The sequence below is a fragment of the Ricinus communis genome, chromosome 8 (genome assembly GCF_019578655.1).
Source record: "Ricinus communis isolate WT05 ecotype wild-type chromosome 8, ASM1957865v1, whole genome shotgun sequence".
NCBI classification, from domain to species: Eukaryota; Viridiplantae; Streptophyta; class Magnoliopsida; order Malpighiales; family Euphorbiaceae; genus Ricinus; species Ricinus communis.
The window spans coordinates 20,711,457-20,727,563 of NC_063263.1; the positions used below are offsets into that span (position 1 = coordinate 20,711,457).

General features: G+C 26.7%; 1 protein-coding gene and 5 non-coding genes across 7 annotated transcripts; all 6 read right to left on the minus strand.

The window, feature by feature from the left end:
• Nucleotides 1–327: 327 nt before the first annotated feature.
• LOC8260691 (protein CMSS1) lies at nucleotides 328–4,587 on the minus strand. 2 transcript variants are annotated; one of them, XM_002529635.4, is made up of 7 exons: nucleotides 4,247–4,587; nucleotides 3,856–4,051; nucleotides 3,661–3,733; nucleotides 1,468–1,517; nucleotides 1,136–1,249; nucleotides 822–960; nucleotides 328–632 (listed from the first exon to the last, which is right to left on the minus strand). In XM_002529635.4, exons 1-6 carry the CDS (start codon nucleotides 4,542–4,544, stop codon nucleotides 825–827), a joined length of 867 nt encoding a protein of 288 aa, XP_002529681.3. In that variant the 5' UTR covers nucleotides 4,545–4,587; the 3' UTR covers nucleotides 328–632; nucleotides 822–824. The 2 variants fall into 2 exon arrangements, with proteins under 2 accessions (XP_002529681.3, XP_048234592.1); XM_048378635.1 differs by lacking the exon at nucleotides 822–960.
• Nucleotides 2,333–2,419, minus strand: LOC112536449. Its single transcript, XR_003080467.1, has one exon. It is a non-coding gene; the product is annotated as a small nucleolar RNA Z122 (small nucleolar RNA).
• On the minus strand, nucleotides 2,832–2,917 carry LOC112536447. Its single transcript, XR_003080465.1, has one exon. It is a non-coding gene; the product is annotated as a small nucleolar RNA Z122 (small nucleolar RNA).
• LOC112536448 lies at nucleotides 2,996–3,081 on the minus strand. The gene has a single exon (XR_003080466.1). It is a non-coding gene; the product is annotated as a small nucleolar RNA Z122 (small nucleolar RNA).
• LOC112536451 lies at nucleotides 3,165–3,250 on the minus strand. Its single transcript, XR_003080469.1, has one exon. It is a non-coding gene; the product is annotated as a small nucleolar RNA Z122 (small nucleolar RNA).
• Nucleotides 3,338–3,422, minus strand: LOC112536450. The gene has a single exon (XR_003080468.1). It is a non-coding gene; the product is annotated as a small nucleolar RNA Z122 (small nucleolar RNA).
• Nucleotides 4,588–16,107: the final 11,520 nt, after the last annotated feature.

Sequence of the window (16,107 nt, forward strand, 5' to 3'; positions counted from 1 at the left end):
AACCTTAAATCTTTTAACTCCAACAATTGGGTCAATAAAAGATTCTCAAATGAGCTATTTTCATCTACAGTGAAGATACCTTTCAGGATATAATGTCCATTTTCCTCCCTTCCATCTAGGACTGCAAATGAGCCGAGCTGCTCACAAGCTACTCAAAGCTTAGCTTGGCAAAAATTCATTCGAGTTCATTAGTCAGAATAGATAAACCGAGTGCGAGCTTCATTTTCGAGCTTATTTATTAAAAAAGCAGAGCTCGAACTTAGTAGTACTCGACTAATCTGAGCTCGCGAGCTGGCTCGTTAAGGAGCTCGTGAGCTGGCTCGTGTATTAGTTCCATAAATAAATATAGAAATAATATATTCTACCAACCTGAACATTGCGAATCAAGCTCAAACATATCAAAATTACAGCAAACCGAACTCGAGCTCTAAAACATAAAAAATTATCGAGTTCAAGCTCAGTTAAATTTTTGCAAGCCAAACCTGAACATTGAAAAGCTCGGCTCGGCTCATTTGCACCCCTACTCCCATCCCATCATAGTTGTTAACACGCCTCAGACTCAAAGTGCATGCGACTCTAGCCTCTAAACCTCAAAGCCTTAGACTCCAAGTCCCTTTGGAACTTTGACGCACCTGTTGTGCCTTTAATCATTAACTCCCATACAGAATATTGAAATGAATGAATAATACAACATAACTGCTAAAAGCATAAAGCTAATTGATTCAGCATTTCTTCATGAGTTCTCCGAAATACAAGAAAGAGCAGAACAATATATGCGTAACACTCCACTCAAAATAGTAAATTTATACCAGAACATATACCATTTATTCATCAGCAGCTTTTTTCTTTTTACCCCTTAATACATTTCCATTTGGCAATGGACCAAATAGACAGATGCGGAGAGAACCTTGTATAAGTCGCTGGTGGAAGTAGTTCTTGTATAAATCCCAGAACTCATCTCTGCCAAATTACCATGAATTTCCATGAGGATCTTTCACAAATTTTGGAAGTGTGCGCAGGTCAGAGGTAGGAGGGGAGAGAGAGAGGACATGGGAGGAATGTGATATTTTGCAGTACTAACAAATGATAGGTAAAACAATAACATGATTAGATATCAGTAAACTCATAATCATACCTGACTTGTGGAAGTGTCAACAATGAATAGCCCTTAACATCAGTGTGAATATCAAGCACAACCACTGCCAACCGTGAAAGCCCCAACGCCTCAATGTCAATCAACTTCTTCACCCTTAAAATTGTAATAAGAACACAAGGAATCATATCAAACAACTAGTCTGAAAAAGATGAAGCACATAAAAAGGCTAAATTAAACTATTGCAACTGTTGGAATCTTTCTCACATCATTCGGTCATCATGAGAAAACTACTGGAAATATTCTATCACTATTCCTCTTGTCATTATTTATCATTATCATTGCATCACTGTATACCAAACATTGATGACTACCTGCTTGGTGTGCCACTAGCAAAATTCACACGGTCTTCCAACAAGGTAACCTGCATCAACATTAATCAATTAAAATAAAGATAATCATAATTCATATCTTATAAAGAAGGAAGATGATGTGGTAAATATTAAAATAAAATAGACACCACTCTATGAACTAGAAAATAGAAATTAATTTCATTTCAAGTACAATTAGTGGATTTTCCTACATTAAAAGCATCAAAACAATTCCTTCCGTGTACTGATGAAAAATTTATTGAACACAATGATCTTTGCAAAATACTATAATTATTTCATTCTCAGCTCATAAGATCAGAACATCTAAGCCCCGTGGATACGAAATATTTCAAAAGATAGATAAGAAAGTTATTTTCATAATTAACCACTGGAGATGAGGTCGAGAACAATAAAAAAGAATTTCTACAAAACCTCACCCTTATGGATCATGCCTTAGTCAGAAAGTTAATACTTTACAATAAAGCATGAGAATTTGACAGCTAGCAAGCTATAACTTTTCTGCAAAAGAGGTATAATACCTTAAGAAACAATAATCAGACTTAAACTAATGCTGAAAATCATGGTTCTCTTAATGTTTTAATAGCTTGCATAGATAAGGAGTGAAGACTGAAATTGAACTGAGAAAACATAGACAGGAAAGGATGGCGCCATTAACAAAATTCCTAATAGAATTCAGACACTCAAAACTGAGGTAAAAAAGAATGCTGATAGTAGGAAATTAAAACTTTGGTAATGCAAATATAAGTAAGATTGAGAAACTATATACTTTTGAATAACAGCTATTGGCATAACAAATACTTTTTGTCATTCAGTTTAGAAATGCTGCAATACATGATGGCAATATTTTTATGGGATCAGACTGACGTGCAAAACAGTTATTCAGCAGAGCTGATGCCTCTGATGGTTAGTATCAATTTTCTCATCATCTCCCAAACACCAGAAAAGAAAGAATCTCGGCCAATGATTTAAACAAAAAGAGCTCACCAAGTGATAAAAAGTAAGAGGGAAAATAATCACAATTAAAACCATAGTTCAAATAAAAATTAGAAAGAGACGAGAACATCCAGTAAGATTTTAAGATCAGATAGAGGTGCAAATAATTCAAATTAGAGTCGGTGCCTTTGGAAATCTGATTGTGACTTCATATCGCACATAACCAGAACAGATATAAAACAGTTGAAAATTAAAAATCATAATAGGAATAGACAGACAGTAAAGGAAATATATAGGCAATATCCAAAAAAGAATAAATTAATAACAAATATAGCCATATAACTGTTGATATTGGAGGACCATCTAGGGGTTAACAAAACTATGTAAGAGAATAAAGAAGAGTGAGCGAGTATTTTGGGATCAGACTGACGTGCAAATAAGACATTCAGCACAGCTAGTGCCTTTGATAACTTGAGATAACTTCTCATCATTTCCCAACATAGTGCATATATCAATGTTAGACTCCGTGTTGACAAAAAATTAAGACAATAAAACAAAAGAAAATTAATACAAGAGATATGGGATCAGACTGACGTGCAAATAAGACATTCAGCATAGCTAGTGCTTTTGATAACTTGAGATAACTTCTCATCATTTCCCAACATAGTGCATATATTAATGATAGACTCCGGGTTGACAAACTAAGTTAGACAATAAAACAAAAATAAAAATTTTAATACAAGAGACATGGGATCAGACTGACGTGCAAATTAGACATTCAGCAGAGCTAGTGCCTCAGATAATTTGAGGTAACCTCTCATCATTTCCCAACGTATTCCAGATACTAAGAACTGACTGTAGGTTGACAAAACTAACTTGAGTATTTACAAAATACATATTAAATTTTTAAAATGTGAGATATGGGATCAGACTGACGTGCAAAGCCACATTCAGCATAGCTATTGCCTTTGCTAACTTCAAATAACTTCTCATCATTTCCCATCTTATAGAAAAAAGAACAACTTAGTCAAGATAACTTTGACATAAAAGACTGGCATTTTTTTCCCTTGAAATCAAATTTGTATCACCAAAATCACACAATTCAGACACTCAAAGCAGTAATTTCATTTAAAAATATAAAGAACAAGCAAACAGCCAGCAGAATACGAAGTCTATGGCCTATACAACACATCCACCCAACAAAAATACATTAATCGGACACTAAATGTACCAAGAAATCACCTGTTCCTCGACCTTCATATGCTTTGAGAATAGTTTTGCAGCATGGCATTCTTTCGTCAATGAACGTACGCCTCTGTAGGATTATCTTATAAATCAGTTATTATAAACAGTAACAGTACATCTATTTACTAATAACAAATTCACTTCAAACAAAAACAAAACTAATACAGGTAAAAAAAAAAAAAAAAAAAAGACCTTAAAATTTCGATAACTCTCAATGCAGAAGTACTAATAATAAGAACAGCTGGATTCCCTGCTTCTATTTTCCCTTCCACAAGCTGCCTTTCACATAGGACTTCTTTCCATGAGGACCCAAAAGCTGCCTTCATTTGCTTTCCCAAGGCATTAACATCTTGACCCAGTTCTTTAGATAACTCCAAAAAGCTTGTCTCTTTATATTCATAAACCCCACATTAAAAGTAGTGATTAGTTGATATCCAAATAAAGTTATAAACACCAAATATTGCTTATAGGTTGTTTTTACCATTTTTCTCTTATGGGTTTGTGTTATCAGCTGAAAAGTTGAAAACTTTAAATTAAAAAACAAAAGGCAAAGAAAGATTTAAAAAAAAATTAAAGATAGAACCTTTAATTGATTCAAGCTCGAGGGATGAAAGCTGGAGGCCATTGGCTGATTGAAACTCATCTATAAAGAAACTAAGCTGCTGTGAAGCAGAAGCTGGTGATAGCTCCTTGTTATTGTGTTGCTTCTTGTCATTGATTTGGTGAATATCATTTTTCTTGTTTTTGTTCTTGTTCTTGGGGTTAATGGTAGCAGGCGGCTGCTTCTTTATGTTCTTGAAGTTGGTATGGGATTTAGGGTTTTTGAAGGAGGTCTTTTTCTTCTGTGGCTTTGAGGGTTTTTCTGCTTTCCCGCTCACCATATTGTTCTCATGGGCCTATTTGGTTTCTTAGCTTTGCTTTATAACTACCTTTCTATTTCAAATAGAAATTGGTTGCTTTCGTTTTTGGGATTCTTTCACAAAAAAAAAAAAACATAAAATAATTATAAAAGTACCTACAAAAATTTCTGATAATAAAAATATCTTATAAAATATTCTAAAATAAAATTTTATTTACGGAAATATCTAATTTGATTTTTTCATATAAAAAAGGTATGTAATGAATATATTTTGAAGAAAAAAGTATTTTCAGTATACTTTTAGCGGATAATGAATTTAAAATATATTAGTTTTATGGAATATTGTTACACTCTGTTTGATTTGTGATATTAATGATGAATAATTAAATAAATAAATCTAAAAGATATTTTTCTAATTTAAAGATTTAGAGATGTGTTGAAAATATTTTATTCATAAAATTAGATAAATTGTTATAAGGTAAAATAAATATATGTTCAGTATATATTAAAGAAATAAATATATATCTAATATACTTTTGATGTAAATAACAGTAAAATGTATATATTTAACTAAAAATAATATATATTAAGTATACATTAGGTATTTCAATATTTTTCAAATAAAATAAAATTAAATAAAAATTCAAAAAAATTAAATATGTTTATCAAATAATAGTATATTTTGAATATTTGAAACTATTTAAAATAAAATAAAATTCAACTCAAATATTCAATATCAAATGATATATGTTTATTAAAATATAATATATATTAGGTATTTGTAAAGTATCTTAAACTAATTTTGTAAAAACGAAAAAGATGCAAAAGTGAAGAATTGGTACTTCTGAAACCAATAAGGATATTTTTGAAAAAATTAAAAAATAGGAGCATTTTTATAATTATCTTAAAGAAAAGGTAAATGGTGAAATTTAGTCTTCTTTTTTTTTTCAACAAAATTGGTGACTTTTTTGGAGCCAAAAAAAGTTTTTATTCCAAATGAAATTAGCTTATGACATATTATTTATAATTAGTCGTTTATCCGTGCGTTGCACGACTATTATTATTATTTTCATTATAAAATCAAGTTGATAGATATAATTTAATAAAATTTTCAATGTTTAATATTAATTTATAATATTTTTAAAAAATAGCAAACTAACTATTTTTAAATATCTTTTTTAATTTTTTTAAATTTTAAAATTTTATTAATACAATAATATAAAAGTTATTTTAAAAATATTTATTCATTAATTTTAATATTACGTAAATTAATACAATTAATATAATTAATGTTAATATTTTTTAGAATTAAAAGTTTATTATATAATTAAAAATTAGTTTATATTAAATATAATATTTAAAATGTTATTTTCTAGAATTAGAATTATTATCTAATCAGAAAACTAATTTATTAGTTAATATAATATTCAAATATAACTATTATTCTATTTCTTATGATAGAATTAGTATCATTATTTGATTAGAAAACTATTTTATTAATTAAAAAAAATTAAGATTAGAGTCAGTGTTTAATTAGGAGTGTAGCTTATTAATTAATAAATTAATAAAAAACTATAAAATTACACATAAACTTGAATCGTATGTATAAATATTATATACATATGTCAAAATAAAAATATTATGTATCAAAATTTAAGCACACATGTTAAAAAAAATTAATTTTTAGAAATTAATATTATATATATATATATATAACAATAGGAATAAGAAAACTAATAAATCTAATAAAATATTGTATTAAATTAGTATCGAATGTTTTATAAAATATAATTATTTTAGTAATTGATCAAAATTTAAATCATATAAAATATATCATTTTTTATTATAAAAAATAATTCTAAAAGTTAATTCAAACTATAATATAGAATTTGACTAGAATAAGAAATAAAATATATATATATTTTCAATGCATAATAATCTATTAATTAATAATTAATTTAATGGTAAAAATGGAGAAATTATGAATTTACCTTTAATAGTTTACTTTTTTTACATAAGAAATTCTAGTGTTTTTAATAACACTTTAGTATTTGGAAAATTACTTGGCTAGCAATTTGCATTCAAATTTATTAACACTATTAACAGTTTTAGCTATTGAATTTAAAAAAAAATTTGATCGCTATAAAATCAATCATGTTGTATAGATGTCAAACAATAGAGTTCTATAGTATTATCGAATCATTAGAACTTATCAAAGTTTATTAGAATAAAAAAATCAAACTATAAAACTATTTTCTCTTTCTTTGATTTTTCTTTCTAAACTCTTTAAGAATTTGATATGTTTGGTCTTAAAAACTAAGTTGATAAGAAGTCTTATGGTAGTGAAATTATAAGTAATTGGCACTGAATGAATAAGTTACAGCTATAAAATTAATAGTATTAATGAATTTGAATATAAATTATTAATATTGTAACTCTCAATGTACTAAAATACCAAAATAAAATTCATAAACTTTTTTTACGTCAAAAGGTTAAACCATAAGATTTTCCCTAAAAATATATATATGATATACAACTTTAAGGAAAAAAATACTTTTAGTTAAAATCACATAATTATAAGAAAAACACAAATCAATTATGTTACCTTAATCATTTAATTAATCAAATTCGAAATCTAATAAAAAATATATTATCAAATTAAAAAACCCTACATATTCATAATAGGGTAAATTACTACGACCCTAATATACAAGTCGGCTTCTCATTTTTTCAATAACTTATTATGACCTCTATAAGATTTACTTTAATATACTTTTTCACCGTTCTCTCAAAATTTCAGAAAATATTCTGTTAGTCAAAACATAATAATTTTTAATATTTCAAAACTGCCTTCAAATTGTATTACTATTTCTCCCCTTGGTTATGATACAATATACTAATAGGTCCTTAAATTTTAAAACTGACATTAATTTTTTTTTTATCAACTAGTGAATGTATTAACATAAAAAATAAACTATAATAAAAACTTATTATAAAATTTAAGTTCCTTGTAAATAACTATAATAAGAACTTCAATAAAATAAATTATAACAATAAATTTTTTGATAATTAATTGTAAATTTTAAAAATAAGGTGAGCGTGATAAGTTTGTTATGATAAATTTTTAAAAGGGATAATTATATATTTAGTGTCTAAACTTGTTAAAAAATGACAACCGAGTGGTTGAACTTTTAAAACTAACAATTAAGTGCGGCAACTTATAAAAATATAATAAAATAGTATTTTTAGCAAGTCACACATTATAAAAATCGATTTTGATTTTTTTATATTAAATAAGATGAACAATAAAAAAATGTGGTAAAGATGTGTTGTAAAAATAATAACATGATAAACTTGTCCATCATAAACAATATAGATTTTTAGTGAAATAAAATTTGCATGATAAAAATATACTTGTAGATGCTTTGTTAAGTTTTATAAACAATATTAAGTATAATTATATTTAAAACTTATAATTAAATTATCATAATTATAATTTATCTTGAATATATAATAAAATCTTCAAAATTTATTTTTTAAGATTTTACAAATTTGATATATAGTAATTTTAATATGATGAGAGGGTCAAAGTAATTTTAAGATAGCATAAGGGGTTATAGTAATTCATCCTATAAGATTTGATAACATTTTAAGGGTAAATTCATATTTTTACATTGTTTTAACAGATAATAGAAGGGAAAAAATATATTAAACTAAACCTCAAGGAGGTCATAATGTATTATTAAAAAATGAGGGATCTACTTGTGTATTTCACATAAACTCAGGGGGTCGTAGTAATTTACCATTCATATTATCATATTCAAAACCCGGCATGTCAGAAATATGTTAATTCATAAAAAAAAACCTAATATAATCATGTAAAACATATAAAATAAAAAAGACATCCTAATCATGTTTTTAGAATTATAAAAATAAAGAACTAATGGAAAGGGATATTGATGATGTTAGATGTGGGGAAACTCTTAGGTTGTCACCGTAGATTGTTATTATGCGAGTCTTTGAAGATGATGAGATTGTTGAATCGGGGATCGATTGGCAGTCTAATGCTGCTTAGATTTTAGGAAATCTTCTGTCGTTCCAAAAAACTTGTCTAATCTAGGGTTCTTTCTTAGTGACTTACTTTATAGTTACCAAAAAGAAACTTTATGTTTAAGAACATAGGGTTTTCTCTGTAACTCAGGATCACTCTTAATTGCAGAAAAAAATGATGATCATCTGTAACCCTAGAATGATGCTTATATAGACCTAGGGTTTGGAAACCTTTAAAGGATTAGAACAATAAGCTTGAATCATTTTCTTTTAATTTTTAAAAGAAAAATATTTTCTTTTATTGGTCAGTAATATCCAATAAATCTTTTTAAAAGTCTTAATAATTATCATAAAAACTTTCAAGAAACTTATTTTCTTATTTTTGACATTTCAAAGTCAGAATACGCACAAAATGGCATCAAATTCTGAAAATTAGCTAATCAGAAAGGTGTAGAGCCGGTCTGGCTCTATGCTAAGCCGATTGGCTCTATGTAGAGTCGATTCGGCTGTATGTAGAGCCGATTGACTTTCAGGAGGAAAAGTTCTAAAAATAATTCAATTTAGTCCTTGAACTTGTGAAAACTGTTGTTTCACTCCTCAAACTTAATTTTTTTCTAATAATTAGGTCCAAATTGGTTCTATAAAAGTTATTTTGGTCTAATTAATCTCAACTCTAACTTGAATTCGGTCTTTCTCAGTCTCACAAGACTCAAGAAAAATAATAACTTTCATGATAGGATCTTTCATAATTCTCTCGATATCTAGATCCGAAAAATGGGTACTAAGAGTTGCCTCCGGTTTGTCGAATTTTATAAGCACTCATGCGATTAAATAAATTGAAACAAATCATAATATTAAGAATATAGTAAAATGATATATTGATTAGCTGTACAAGCCACGCCATGTAAGCTCGAATTAATATAGAAATTTTAATGTGATGTGAGGGCCACACCCGCTTGAGTTTTGAGGACTATATTTGCTTTAATTTTTTAGGACTTCGTCTGCTTGAATTTTTTAGAACTTCACCTACTTGAATTTTGAAGCTTCGCCTCCTTGGAATTTTGAGGACTTCGCCTGCTTTGAAATTTTTGAAGACTTCGCTTGTCTCAATTTTTTAGGACTTCACCTACTTGAATTTTTCTTGATTTTCCACTTTTTGAGTGTTGAATTTGACTTTAAATTGAAAATTCCCACTTCGGGATGCAATTTGACTTGATATACGTCTTCTTGAGACTGTATTGGTAATTGGCCCATCCGATGATTAAAATGTAATTTTAGAATATCAAGGACCAAAATAACATTTTTGCCTTCTTTAGGACATATATATATATATCCTTACATTTCTAACTCACTTTTATCCATCTCTTTTTATTTTTCTCTCAAGCCCTTTTCTGCTCTTTCTTTGATTTCTCAACTAAATTCCATGAAATTAGTCTTGAAATGGCTGACTCTTCATCTTGATTCATTGGACGTACCCAAGTCGTTTCAGATTGGGAGTTTTCACCGCCAAGTTCTCGTTAGAATGATCTTGGGCTTATTAAAAGGGAGAAAACCATCTTGGCAAAATTGAACACTCACTAGGCATTATTGGCCATCGGAGAGGTTTTTTTTACATTAAATCTTATTTCTTATGATTTATACACCAGATACACGAGTTATTTGCTCAAAGTGCATGAAAAATTGTGAAATATTTGAAGAAGATCATGTGGCCCATAAAGCCGATCCGGGCATGCGCTGCTGATTCGGCTCTATGTTGAGTCGATCGACTCTGCACAGTCCAAGTCAATTGTGCATGGGCTAAAAACTGGTTTTTAGTGGATTTTGACAAAAAATAACAATAGATAAATAATATACTTACTTGTTTTCGGTCTCTATCGATATGGATACAATACAAGAAAACATGAGATATATAAATTTTGATATAACGAGCATTCACATACTAGAAGATAACTTTCCAAACTTCATGGAAATAAAATCAAATTAAAATTAAAATGGAGTGAACAAGAATGGAAATTCAGTATCAAGTTTATCTCAAATTTATAAAGGGCGTCATAGAAGCATATTATGAGTATATTAAACTTATAAATTTAACAGTATATTCTAATTATATTATGAGTATCTACTACTATTTCTAAATCCATTAAAGGGATAAATACATAAAAACACCTTGTGGTTTCATCATTTTTAATTTTCAGTATATGTAGTTTTTTTCAACTAAAAAGAGGCATGTGGTTACAAATTGTGACAAAAAAAGATATTTCACCATTAAAAAGTGTCGATTTGTAAGAATTTAGTCATCTTCATTGCGATCAGCCATCATTATTATATTTTTTGTGTTTGATAATATGGGTTTAGAGCTTAACAACTCAAGATGTAATTGTTTGACCGTTAAATCGATATGATCGAATTAATGGCTTCTTAAATCGCAATTAAGGTTAAATATCGGAAGTATGAATTGTTAAGCTCTAAACTCACGTTATCAAATACATACAACATGATAATAATGGTCGATCAGCGTAAAGATGGTTGAATCCTTACAGATCGAGACTTTTTAACAGTGAGATATTTTTTTTGTCACAATTTGTAACCCATTGTCTCTTTTTATCTAAAAAAAAAAACCACATACTAAAAGTTATAAAATGATGAAACCACATAGTACTTTTATGTACTTATCTCTTTATTAAGACCTATATATTTGTTGCAAAGTACTATAGGTTTGAATAAATAATTCTAATCACACGTAATTAATTATAAGAACTATTTAGTTATACAAGTTTGAATTTATAAAACCAAGTTATGAAATTGAATCTAAAAGTTATTGTTGTTAATATCCTTTGCATCAAAGTTTATGTATCTCATATTTTTTTTTCAATATATATTATGGTGAAGGAAATAGATATTTTGTCCATACACACATATACATTATATATATTTTAAAGATCTGAATGGAAAATACTCAATAAGAATCATGGTATTATATACCTATAATAAACCCGTTATGTATTTAATATATTACTTTTCACTGTATATTTTAAAAAAATTATATGTTTTTTTTCATATAATGTATAATTGGTATATTACTTTCATATATCTATATCATATATAATCTATATACAAAAATTTATAAGTTATATATTAAGCGCACACAATATAAATACAAATTTACTAAATTTTAAAATATATATTTATGATATACCTATATATACCTAATAAATACTATTTTATGGATTTTCTGCAAAATAGGTCTAAGTATTTAGTTTTATGTAGAATTGAGTTCTGATCCAATATTCTTCTTCTATTAATTTTAGATACTTAAAAAATCACATAATGTAATTGTTTTTGAAGTATCTTAATATATTAAAATTTAAACTAACACAAAATCAACTAATAAAAGTTCGAAGTTGGATTTAATTCTTATAAAAATTTATCTTCAAAAATTCTATGATCTTTAGTTTTTCTATTTGATGATGTGAATTACTGATGAGATAGTTGTTAGTTTTGCTATGATTTTTTAGAGTTTGAATTAGGATTTGTCTTGGAAGAAGTCTATGATTTTTTATTATGAACGATTAACTAAAGGAAGTTGAATGATCATATTTGCAACCAATAATGCAAATAAGAGAGAAATGATAGTTAAAAGTTAAAGAAAAAAAAAAAGCAAATAACAAAAAAAATGTGATTAAAAGTTCAAAATCAATACAAAGTCTAAAACCACGTTGAAGAGTAGAAATGAAAAATAAAGATTCTGAAAGCGTAAAAAAGAATAAAAGGAATAGCAAAAAAGAAAAAATTCAGAAGTTGTAGTGTAAAAGTAAACCTTATAAAGGAAAAGGTATACTATGTAAATTCCTCATAATTTTACATCTTTTAAAATTGCATTATGCAACATAATAATCAAAGTCACATTCACTACAATAGCTCAAACATACTACTCAAGCTCTCTTCTAACTACCATAGCTCCACCATATTACTCACTTGCATAGACTGTCTTGAAATGCTGCTCGCCTCTACTCCCACATGTCAACTCTTTACATCCTAATCTATCTCTCTCAAGGCATTGGACTATAGACGGCTTAAAGGACAATTTACCTCCTAAGCTTGGACTCATTGAACAAATCGACCATATTTTAATTTTTTGGTTATTTTACCCACTAATTTGCCAAAAGTGGACATTTTATCCATCAATTAGCTTTAAACCAGTACATGCCTTGCAAACTCAGATTTACTCATTAAAAATATTTTATATATATAATAAAAGTTCATGAACCATCGACTATCTCTCTCCTCTTCTCTATTTCTAACAATAAACTTATGCAGAACATGGTCAAATTGAAGAATTTATTCAATCTTCATGCCAATCTTTTTGGATTTGTGTCCACTCCCTTCCAATCTCTTTTGACTTGTACTAATCTCTTTCAAGCCACCCAAATCAAAAAGATCATTAACAAAAAGATCTTTTTCTAATATAAAGCAAGATTATGAAATCAAGAACTAGAATATTTTCGGCAAAAAAAAAAAAGAGTAAAAAAGAACATAAGTAATAATATGATATGCAAATTTAAGAGTAAAAGTGATGATGATGATGATGATATTAAGGACGACAAAAAGACAAGAACCGGCGGTGGTGGATTTTATGTAAGAAATGAGAGACTGCTTGTTGGATTATTTGTAAAGAAGGATTGGATTTTTTTTTAATTGATTCTGAGATTTTTTTTTCTTTGTTAGTTTTGATTTTAGATAGACAGGGATTTTGGTGTTTGCTGGATTTTACTTTTGGGTTATAAAAATGTCCATTTTTTATTTAAATATTTTTTTGTTTATTATGATTTTGATTTTGATAAAAATATAAATAATAAGAAACTTTTTACAAATCAATTTCTTTACAAAACATTTTAATAAAAGGAATCTACACGCTTTAGAGTGAAACTGAATCTCACGCATCAGTAACAGAGCAAAAAAAAAGGGTATTTAGACCACTTTTGGCAAATATGTGTATTAATATACCAAAAAAGTTAAAAATGAGTAAATTGGCAATCGTGTCCAAATTGAGGGGGTAAATTGATAACCTTCACCCTGTCATTACTAAAGAACTCCTACCCATCTACGTACTTTATTTATTACAAAATATTATATCAAACACAATTTTTTTCATTGAGGTGCATCTGTTTAATAGTTTAATAAGAGTAATTACTATTTATCCCTTGTGTTTTTTTTTTATATTATACTAGTTATCTCCTAATATTTAAAAATTATATTTTTTCATTTTTTTATTTTATTATTTTATACTAAAAACTCATTCCGTCAAAATTTTCTTTAAACAACCATTAACTAAGTTCAATTTTATGCTATTTGCCTATTAATATTTGGTGTAATATACAAATTATCCCTTATAGTTTATTTATTATACTACAACTCTCTTATCTAATTCTTTTACAAAAATCAATTTTGATTTGTATAAAAATAATAATTAACTAGTGTTCTTTAATTACTTTAATTTCTACATAATTAATTCTAGTAAAATTTAAATATTTTGAAAGTAATTATATTTATCAAAATATTAAAAAGTCATATCATTTAACTTTAGATTATCATTATTATTAATTTTATTATATTTGACTGTAACTTTGATAAAAAGTTTAAGGATCCAATTGTATTCTTTTATCAATTTAGTTCTTTAATTGCATTGACTTTCAAAATATAAGAAAATTTTAATATAATAAATAAAATATAAGGAGTAATTTGTATATTATACTGAAAATCAGAGGCAAATAGTATAAAAACAAACCTAATTAACGATTCGCTAATGAAAATTCTAATATAAAATTATAAAATAAAAGAAAAAGAAAAAATATAATTTTAAATATTCAGAATAACTATTATAATATGAAAAATATATGAAACAAATAGTAATTACTCCTAATTCGATATTATTTTTTTGTACTTTCTTCTCCCTGCTGAGTTTTTCACTTTTTTCTTAAGAAATAAAAAAGAAAACAGAAATTTAGTAAAATAAAAATAAAATAAAATTCCCCCTCCTATTGTGGTTGACAACTTGTGATTTGGTTCACTTTCTAAGAATATTAATCTACAAATTAGTGAAAATACTAATATGATGCGCTCGACATAAATTATTATTTGATTACTAATCTTTTATAAAACATCTTTGAGAGCTTATATAAGAAAATTAAACTGTTACGAGCCGCAATACTTAAGAACAACAACAGCTTTTTCCATTGAATTATCATCATCATTAGATTTCATTTTTCCTTTCTTTTTATCTTTTCAAGGAGAAATCATCAGCACTACTGGTAAGGATGATATCCACTGGACTTTTGCATCTATACGGAGGGTGTATTTAATTAAAAATTTTAATTTTTTTTTTACTGAATTACTTATTAAAAAATTTAAAATTTTTTAATAATTTTTATAAAATTTATAATTTAATGAATGACTTGCGCTAGCAAATAGATATACCAATTAGCCGTTCTTGTTTGTTGTGCGCAGTAGCTTACAGAACGAAAATTTCTTGTGCTTTAGTATCCGGGCTTCGATCTTCGAACCCATCTCCTTTTTAAGAAGTAAAAAAAAAAAATCAGCGTGCATAAGGTTTTGATATCTGTCTAAAGATTTCTCCTCCATTGCTTGTCGAATATTTTCCAGTTGTACCAAAAGATGATCCACAAGAAATCGTTTCCTTTTAATTTTGTAAGGAAGGACTCTGTCACACTGGTATTTATTTAAAAATACATTTATAAATATTTATTGACTTTAATTAATTTTCACAAACAATTATTTTTTTTTTCTGCATAATATTATTTCACATAATATTATATGCTACTTCACACATAAGTAACAACTTTATTTTATTATTGTATTAAATTCATAGCATTTTTAAATTTTCTACCTCATAACATAAATACTATTTTTTTTATCAAAAGAATAATTTCTTTTAAAAAGAAATTATCATATTACAAGTTGTCTCTAATTAAACTACTAAATTTATGTCATACTCGTTATTTTTTTATTATTATTTCTTTGATAAATACTTAAACTAATAACAATCACGCTTTTAACATTAGACTAGAAAGTTAAATTAATATTTTTATGTATGTGAGTATAAGAAAATATTATTAGTAAATAATTTTTAGTTTTTAAGTTTCATCTAATTTCTTATATTTTTAAGGAAAATATAATAAAGAGAAATGAAGACAATAATACATGAGAATTTAAAAAGAAGAAATATGAGTTTTCAAAAAAAAAAAAAATTCTATTGAAATCTTAAAAAAAATAAAAAAAAAATTTTTAGAATTTTTATTCATAAACAATACATAAAAAGTCATTAAAAAATATAAAAATCCATGTCTATAAAAATCAATGACTTTTTGAATACTAACTTGTAATGATTTTACAAAAATTATAATTAAATAACCCTAATTTCTAGACTTTTTTAAAGTCTTGGTTTATATTGAATACCCATCTAAGAAATTTCCAAAGACAACATAGAAACAAACATCTGTCGCTAAAAGTAAGACATT

Coding starts and splice junctions, on each gene's coding strand:
- LOC8260691 (XM_002529635.4), bottom strand. CDS start 4,544: ATGGTGAGCGGGAAAGCAGAAAAACCCTCAAAGCCACAGAAGAAAAAG. Junction 4,052..4,246: donor CGAGCTTGAATCAATTAAAG/GTTCTATCTTTA, acceptor ATGAATATAAAG/AGACAAGCTTTTTGGAGTTA. Junction 961..1,135: donor TTGACACTTCCACAAGTCAG/GTATGATTATGA, acceptor GTAATTTGGCAG/AGATGAGTTCTGGGATTTAT.